Below are 9342 nucleotides of genomic sequence, written 5' to 3' on the forward strand. Positions count from 1 at the left end.
ATTTCAACACAATCTAGTTGGCTCAAATTTTCATATTATTTTCAATTCTATTAAATTTTAAGATGGCATTTACAAAATTATTTTCGAGTGGTAAATATTTTTATTTGGAGAGAAATTTTAGCAAGATTTTATCTAGGAGTTGCAGTGCGAAGGCAAAAGCAGAAGCCTGTGATAAAAATGAGGAAGGTAAAGAAAATCCAGCATCAGGAAATTCTTCAGGAATCGGGAAGAAGGTAAACAAAATGAATATTGGAATTATGGTTAACTTTATAAATTAAGTTATTATGAAAAATCCAGGAGTAAGGAATATGTCTGAAAAACTGTAACTTTAAGTTCATAATAAGTAATTTATTATTTGTGTTATTAAATATTTTGCAAACACACTTTTACAAAACTTTTTTGCAGAAACTTAAGTAGGTATATTATATACGTACCTAATAGTAGAATATAATACTGATAATCATAATTCATTCAAAATAACTAAGTAGGTAAATTATTTATTAATTCTTTGTTTTGTGCTTTTTTTACTTCCTAGTTGTCTCTCTCTTACTTCAGCCTTTCTATGTCTACTGTTGGACATAGGCCACTCCTAAGGCACGCCATTGAGATCGGTCTTCCTAGTTGAATTAATTTTAATCTAAAACAAAAATAACCCATAATCCTTTAATTCCAGAATGGTTTAGTGCTGGGTGTGTACGAAGATGGCGACCAGTTCAAGTTGACTTCCGCGGCGGAAGAGGTCAACCAGAAAAGTGGCGGCAAGATATGCAAATATCTTAATGAGTGAGTAAAACTTTATAAATAATAAAAAAATAAATGTGTTTCCTAAAGAAGTAACAAAAGTTTGGATAAATTACATAAATATTTATATGGGACTTTGATTATCTGATACTTAGTTTTGTATGCTCCATCTACAGCCAAATGTTCATCAAAATCGATTCAGCGGTTTCAGATATTAGCTGTGATACTAAAATACAGAAAGACAGTTATAGAAAAAAAAATTAAAGTTTGTAACTTGTATACCTACACATTATATAGGTACGTATATATATACGCACATAATGATAGGTACCTAACGCAAAAAATATGGTTTGATTGGAATGAAATAGCTCCAATACGAGACGTAATTTATACAGTTGAATTGGGAAGCCTCTTTTTTAAATCTTTAAATGTTGTTTCCAGGTTATCATGCGAGATGAAGCTCGGCAAAGCGTTTGTAGTGACGGATATTATACCAGAAGTGAGCTGTGTAGCGCTCGCATGTCTCGGCAAGAAAGCTCCTGGGTACAATCTATTGGAGGAAATTGATGAAACTAAAGTAAAATATTTTATTTTGAGATTGTTATAATTAAAAAATGTGTACAAAAATCCATTGAGAATAACTATACTCACAATCACGCACAAAAATTATCCAAAGCAAAACTATGCCTATGGGTGTAGGCAGAGTTTTCTTTTGAACGATACAGAAGACTTTGAACCTTACTGCTACCACATAAGGTGTTAATTTCAAGGAATGTTTTATACATCGCCGCTCGGACATTTGTGTTTGGACTTCATAATGGGCGATTATGTTTATATATAGTAACTAGTTTACAGTACAGAAGATAATAGTACCTAGATAGGAATAAATAAATAATGAATTGCTTAAATTTTCTATTTTTGGCGTGGTTCGGGCGTGCACTTATTATGGATGGCAGTTCTGTAGACTAAATATTTGTATTATAAGTTTCATTTGTAATGTTATCTATACTTACTCAATATTATAAAGTTTGTTTGATCGCGCTAATCTCAGGTACTACTGGTCCTATTTGAAAAAAATATTTCGGTGTTAGATAGCCCATTATGATACGCTAAGACCAATGGGAGCGGAGCAATGCGGGTGAAACCGCTGGGCACAGCTAGTAACTTATAAATGTAATTAATTTACTAATATTGACATATCATATGTGTGTTTATCAGCTATTTGGTGTCCATAACACAAGCGAAAGCTTAGTATGGGCACAGAATACATAATAGTAGCTAAAGTATGGGATCAGATCGTGCCGTGTGTAAAAATTGTCCTGAAATATTTATTTATTTATCATATCACAAATCTCTATTCTAACATATACAAATAGGAGAATGTTCGTCTGGGTGTCGGTGCGGGGGTACACGCATTACGGTCACGTGGTATCAACGACGTGTCCGTAGATACAGCGGAACAACCGCGCGCTGCTGCTGAAGCTGCCCATTTAGCTGCTTGGAGGTAAGTACTAAACTAACTTAAAATTTTAATAAAAAGTTATTCGGATATTTTTTTTTTTACAAATACAGAAAACAAGATAAAGTGGGATACATAACTACGTTTTTTTTTATATATATGTTACGGCTAAAGGTAGGTGAGAACATAAACTTAAGATTAGCCGGCTAAACTTAGGTTTATTTTCGACGAGGTGTTAATGTTAGTTTGTTCTATCTTTAGCCGGCTAAACTTAAGTGTAACCGCAGGCCCGTGGCTAAAAATGTCGGGGTGGGTAGATTTGGTTACTATAATACATGTAAGGAACAGGGCGAGTGTTTTCTGGCACTTCGCCGGCTGCTGCCGCAGCACGCTCGCTGCGCTCGCTCGGCTCGTGCGGGTCTTAAGAGTTCTAACCTAACCTAACCTAGCCACCAGCTTTCTGCCCTGAGTCGGGGTGGGTAGATTTGGTTACTATAATACATGTAAGGAACAGGGCGAGTGTTTTCTGGCACTTCGCCGGCTGCTGCCGCAGCACGCTCGCTGCGCTCGCTCGGCTCGTGCGGGTCTTAAGAGTTCTAACCTAACCTAACCTAGCCACCAGCTTTCTGCCCTGAGTCGGGGTGGGTAGATTTGGTTACTATAATACATGTAAGGAACAGGGCGAGTGTTTTCTGGCACTGTGCGGGCCCCTCAAGCCCTCCACCGGCCCGGCGCTAACCAAATCTACCCACCCCGACATTTTTAGCCACGGGCCTGCGGTTACACTTAAGTTTAGCCGGCTAAAGATAGAACAAACTAACATTAACACCTCGTCGAAAATAAACCTAAGTTTAGCCGGCTAATCTTAAGTTTATGTTCTCACCTACCTTTAGCCGTGACATATATATCGATATTATTTTAAATATTCCAGAAACTAAAACTACTAAACGAAATATTTCCCGTTCCTGTGAGATTTTCGGCATAAAAACGATCCTATGAGTTAAACCAATTTACCCTCTATGTGTGTGCCAAATTTCGGTTCAGCAGTTTTTGCGTGAAGAAGTTACAAACATACAAACTTCCGCATTAATAATATTATAATAAAAGATATTTCCCCTATATTTCCAGTTTCCAAGAGTTCAAATCGCTTGAGACCCGCAAACCAGAAGCTAAACTATCTCAATATGGCACAGAAAGCAGTGACGAATGGACGCTAGGGTCAATACTGGGACGGTCCCAGAACTGGGCCAGATTCCTGTCTGATATGCCCGCTAATAGCATGACTCCTATTGGACTTGCGCAAGTAACTAAATATTATTCTATCGTAAATGATAATTTTTTTGGAGATTTATGGATGTACTCTTTTAGGACAAAAATACTAGATGTATTTGACTGAAACTTTACAGTATTATACATAATATAATACATATATCAGAATAACACATGAGTTATAGATATCCTTGATTTTGCATGCGAGTTCGTTCGCGGGTGAAACTGCGCGGCACAGCTAGTATTTACTATACTCAAACTGAAATAAAATAGATCTTTTTTATCTCTAGGCTCTGCGATATTTTAACTCGAAAGTTTATAAGATCGGATGGATGTGTGTTTGTAATTTTTTCATATAAAACCGTCAAATGTGATTTGAATAAATTTTTTGTTTATATAGTCAGTTAACAAGAAATAGGGAAGCCAGAAATTCTGTATGTATGACATGTGTGTGATTATAATGCTACCAATTTTGGTATATTGACCAATTTCGGCCAATTTTCTTCCTCCCTAACAATTTTTAAGCAAATGCTACATTTAGGAAGCGTTAGACGTCCTCTGTCCTCTCGGAGTGCAAGTGACAGTTCGGGAACGCGATTGGATAGAAGCGCAGAAGATGGAGGCATTTCTGGCCGTGGCTAAGGGCTCGTGTGAACAAGCCGTGTTATTGCAGTGTGACTATAGAGCGGGGGGGGATACTCCGCCCGTGCTGTTGGCAGCTAAGGGAGTCACTTTTGACAGGTTTTTAGTGATTTTTTTGAAGGAATAAAAAAAAGCGCAGAAGATGGAGGCATTTCTAGCCGTGGCCAAAGGGTCGTGTGAACAAGCTGTGCTATTGCAGTGTGACTATAGAGCGGGGGGGGGGGGCACTCCGCCCGTGCTGTTGGCAGCTAACTTTTGACAGGTATTTACAAAAAAAAAACTATTTTTTGTGATTTTTTGGTTTGAGTTTTTATTAGTAGATTTTTTGTGTGTGTTTTTATGATTAAGCAATTGTATTACGTTGATTTTTTCATCGCAAACTGAGATGTACATCGATTGAGCTCATATTTTGACATGGGTGTTGAAAATTTTTAGTGGGAAAGCTTAACGCTTTAATGATAAATCATCTCAATTTATAAATGAATAAATAGACGTAAATTATCGCACGTACGTATTACGTCCACACTAATACATATTATTTACAGTGGTGGATTATGTCTCAAGAAAGCTCACGAGATGAAAGAAAACCGCGGCAGTATGGCCGGCGCTGCCGTAGTACTGGCGGCGATACGGGCTATAGCACTCGCTAAGGTGCTTGACTATTCTATTAATAAATAAATCATTTATTTAAATATTAGCTGCTCAATTTTTTTTTTTCAATATTTCAATTATTATTTTAATCCCATTTGAGACGAATCCAAGTCCAACATCCAAAAAATATTATAATCCTTTCAGTCGATGTTGAGTTAAAAGTTGTTATTTAAACACGACTTTTTTTTATTTAATATACAGGTGCCCATAAATGTGAGCGCAGTGATACCTCTCTGTGAGAACATGGTCAGTGGCCAGTGCATGAAAGTGGGCGATGTGGTCACTGCTCTCAATGGATTGTCCTTGCAGGTTACAAATTGAACAATATTAATTATTTTTAAACTGTATTATTTGCATACAATATTTTACTAATAAAAAAAACTGAAGTTTTGAAGTGAAACTTCTTTAGGCGCGTTGAGAGTAACATTTCAAGATAGCATCATAGCATTCATAGCAATACCGTTACGTCATGGAATAAGGCGACGATTTTGATATCTTCGAATCTGCCAAAGAAGTTTCACATCTGACACGTGTGCTCGGCATACGTTTTTTTTTAATTTGTCACTATAAAATATTTTCAATTATAATATATTTAACTTCAGATAGAAGACACGGACATGGAAGGTCGTCTGATGCTCGCAGACGCGTTAGTGTTGGGACAAGTGATGCATAAACCCTCGCTTGTTATCGATGTGGCTACACTTACCCGTTAGTTATTACTTATTTATAGTATTTAATGTTATTTATAAATAGAGAATAAGTAGTGTTTGTCGCTATGATACTTAAAATCAAATAATGAATAACAGATTTTAATAAAAATCCGAGGTATTGTGATCCCACTTGCCCATAAATTACCATTTTATAGAAAGAGATAGAAAATTGCGATACCCTATTTATTCTGATTTTTAGTGACCCTGCTAATTTATTGGCGTTTAGATTTTATATGCTACTGTTGTAATAAGAAATTATTACACGGGAAAGATTTATATTTCACTAACCTTTCTGTCCGCCGCTTCACCGGTGATATCAAGGGAAAACCCGTAATATCCCGTCCCGTGGTCCCGATTCTCTGTTTCTCGAGTCTGTAACTATATTTGCACCATAATTCATTCAAATCGGTTCAGCGGCTTAGGCATGAAGAAGAGACAATTAGTTACTTATTGTCAAATTGAAGGTATAAGCCCCGCAAGTTGATATTGCGATTGGCGGCCATCTTGGTGACGTAGTCGACGTCGCCCCGTCAATACCGTTCGCTAGTAAATACACATACAGCCGTACAAATAAAAACTTGCTTATTCAAACCTTATGCAATGCATAGATATGATAAGAATAAATAAAGAATAAGGATGTCATAATTTCTTACAAATAAATTTGGAATAACGTCGATGTAACTATGCTCACGCTATGCAATAGGCGCAAAGCGGCAACGTCGCAATTCATTCACAAATTTATGAAAAACATTGAAATTGTCTACGGTTAAGCCTTGGTGCTGTCATTTTGCTGACGCTCGTTTGACTTCGTCGAATTTGTTGTGAAGTTTCATCATACGATGTTCTGTTTATTTATTTTTTAAATATTTATTGGAAATAATTTAAATATATCATTAAATATGCAAGCAAATGATAGATAACGCTATCCAATATCTGGAGAACAGAAGATAAGCCCACCTTGAGATAGAGAGTTGTCAAATAACTGGTACTCAAAACATACAACTCCAAGCTTAGAAGATTTATATTTTCAACGAAATAAAGTGTATATTATTGTGATAAGTTTAGAAATAAGTTTTATGTATGTATGGTTTGGCGCATGTTGTAAATAAATAAATCATTATAAATATCAAAAGGGTTTTTCATAATTTCGTATATTTTGACATTTCATACAAAATTTTCCATTTCAATAGGTACGTAATGAAATTATTAATTTGCTCAACTTTTTCTACTTCTCGTATTACTCTCATTGCTATTATCTCAAATTTAGATTGAAAATTGCTTCTAAAACTTGTAAAACACAGCACAATGTATTAAAAGATATGTTATAACTCGGTTATGTCAGACTTATACTAGGGTGGTAGCCGTAATAAGGACGGAATAGCATTAGTATGAATACTTATTACGAAGTTATACTAGGTTACATTTATTTCGTGTTTATTTGTATGATTTTTCCTTGTTCTTAGTTTATTCTTTGCATAAAATGTTATAACTCGTTTATTTGTACGGCTGATAGGGTTTTTACATACCAACCTGGTTTTATTAATAATTTATAATTACATAACATTAATTAAAAAAATATTTTCATATTTACACATCAACAATATAATTGTTACGTACTTAGGGGTGTAATCATTGTTTTTCTATAAGCAGCATACAAAACTAGTTTTTTTATGGTGCCAAAATTTCTTAGAAATATAGGTCATAAACAGCCGTCTCGCTATTACAAATAAACCCATTACCCATGGAAATATATATTTTGTCTATATTTCCGTGCTCATTACCCTGGCATATTTACTTTTTATTAAAAATTTTTTTGCTATCGGCACTTTTTTGCGACGGATGACGTCACGCGGCTGTTATTGTGACAAAGTTCCATCGCAATATCAACTTGCGGGGCTTATAGTAATAAACATTTAAAATACATCTTTTCTACGAAGATAAAATAATTAATTAATTAACTATTTCCAAGATGGCGTCCTCCTCGCGATGGGAGGCGGTGCGTTCGGTTGTTTCTCCAACAACGAACTCGCGTGGAACGCGCTAAAGGACGCGGGTTCGAATACCGGCGATAGACCGTGGCGGTTACCGCTGTGGGATTATTATCAAAGGCAGATACAGAGTAAGTATATAATTATTAAATTAAGTAATGTTTAATCCTAACATATTTTTTGAGTGTCCTCAATCCACTGCGTTGATAGAAATATAAAGTTTATGTTTAATTTTGTTTGCATTAAAATGCTCTTTGTAAGTAGCAGCTATAACTATTAAAAACTTCACTACAGACGATCCAGCAGTAGACTTACGGAACAGAGGCTCGGGAACTGCCACTCCGTGTATCGGCGCTGCATTTTTAAAGGTATCTGCTTATTTACATAATATAAGCTGGTAATTTTGTTTTATTTTAGATGTGCTAGCTACATTTTGTGTATTTAGTGTGTGTTACTAGGTAGTTGGGTTTTATTCTTTTACTAGCGGTCCGCCCCGGCTTCGCCCGTGGTACATATTTCGCAATAAAAAGCCTATGTTCTTTCTCATGGTCTAAAGATTATCTGTGCCAAATTTCATCAAAATTGGTCCAGTAGTTTAAGCGTGAAAACCATACATACATAGTTACATACAAACCTTTCCTCTTTATAATATTAGTATAGAAGTATTGATAAAAGCAATCTGTTTGAAATCTGGTTTGCCCTTCTTGCATAGGAAATGTTTTTGTGTTCCAGTGTAAATATAATTTGTAAATGTATGATTATCATTCGTTCAAAATGTAGTTTTAGGTAAAAGTTTTATTCGTTTATCACTAGATGGCGCTTTCACATTGCTATAAGTAAACATCTGTCATTTATTTTAAAAACTACTTCAGATTACAAACTACGGTGCTGCTAATTCAGTGACAGATTATCTAAACCTTAGAAAATAAGACATTTAAATCAAATTAACTAAAAAGTTAATTCCAGAACTTTATATGCTGCGATTGGCTACACATGGACATAACGGGAGTGGGCAAGTTATCGCACGCGCCGGCGCCATCTTACTTACACCCTTATCGTATGACAGGTAATATATTAATTCTACAGCTACATAATTATCTACATGAAAACTTTAATATACCTATGTATACTAATTATATAAAATTAAATAACTATATTGTCAACTTAAATCATTTCAGCTGTTCATTAGATAAGTTCAGAAAAATCTTGTTGAATCTGTATTTATTTAGAGCTATTACGCACTGTCGACCGGTCGCCGGCGACTGGACTTACTCCTGGACGACTGACGACTAAGTGCGCAAGCCCCTATTTAAACTATAGTAAGTCACAGTCGCCGGCGACTGGTCGACAGTGCGTAATAGCTCTTAAGATTTAATTAAATAGGTATGCCCCTGCGGTTCCCCGCATTGCTCCGTTCTTACTGGTCAGCGTTATGATATTAAAGCCTATAGCCTTCCTCGATATATGGACTATCTAACAGTAAAATAATTTTTCAAATCGGACCCGTGGTTTCCGAGATTAGCGCGCAAGCAAACAAACTCGTCATCTTTATAACACTTGTATAGGTATTACTATGGGCAGTTTAACTACTTCATGACCTTAAAATAAAGAACTTGAAGTGCTCAGTGATTATTTTAAATATTTTTTCTATAATTTCAGGTCGGCCAACCCGCACGCTGGCTACATTTTTGATGAACACAGCTCAATCCAAAGAACAATGCAAATAGACCTACTTTTTATATCGTTTTACTATTGTGATTATGTATTTTATAATAAATTAATGTATTTAATATGTTGTTTTATTTGAAATTATGAAATTTACCTAACAATTATAAATATTAAAATGATCTTTAATTCTAAGGATGTGAAATGAAACACCGAT

General features: G+C 35.4%; 1 protein-coding gene across 2 annotated transcripts; it reads left to right on the forward strand.

Moving 5' to 3' along the window:
- Positions 1-12: 12 nt before the first annotated feature.
- Positions 13-9339, forward strand: LOC149483091 (crystallomitin S-Lap7-like). 2 transcript variants are annotated; one of them, XM_089703165.1, is made up of 13 exons: positions 13-233; positions 674-783; positions 1183-1318; positions 2118-2245; positions 3329-3503; positions 4011-4210; positions 4657-4762; positions 4964-5071; positions 5365-5470; positions 7442-7591; positions 7755-7828; positions 8427-8526; positions 9120-9293. In XM_089703165.1, exons 1-13 carry the CDS (start codon positions 63-65, stop codon positions 9185-9187), a joined length of 1632 nt encoding a protein of 543 aa, XP_089559291.1. In that variant the 5' UTR covers positions 13-62; the 3' UTR covers positions 9188-9293. The 2 variants fall into 2 exon arrangements, with proteins under 2 accessions (XP_089559291.1, XP_089559292.1); XM_089703166.1 differs by lacking the exons at positions 7442-7591; positions 7755-7828 and having other exon boundaries at positions 9120-9339.
- The last annotated feature ends 3 nt before the right edge of the window (positions 9340-9342 follow it).

This window comes from Colias philodice, chromosome 14, assembly GCF_061535455.1.
Source record: "Colias philodice isolate Cphi_HAF_F1 chromosome 14, ilColPhil1 Martin Lab GWU primary, whole genome shotgun sequence".
NCBI lineage: Eukaryota > Metazoa > Arthropoda > Insecta > Lepidoptera > Pieridae > Colias > Colias philodice.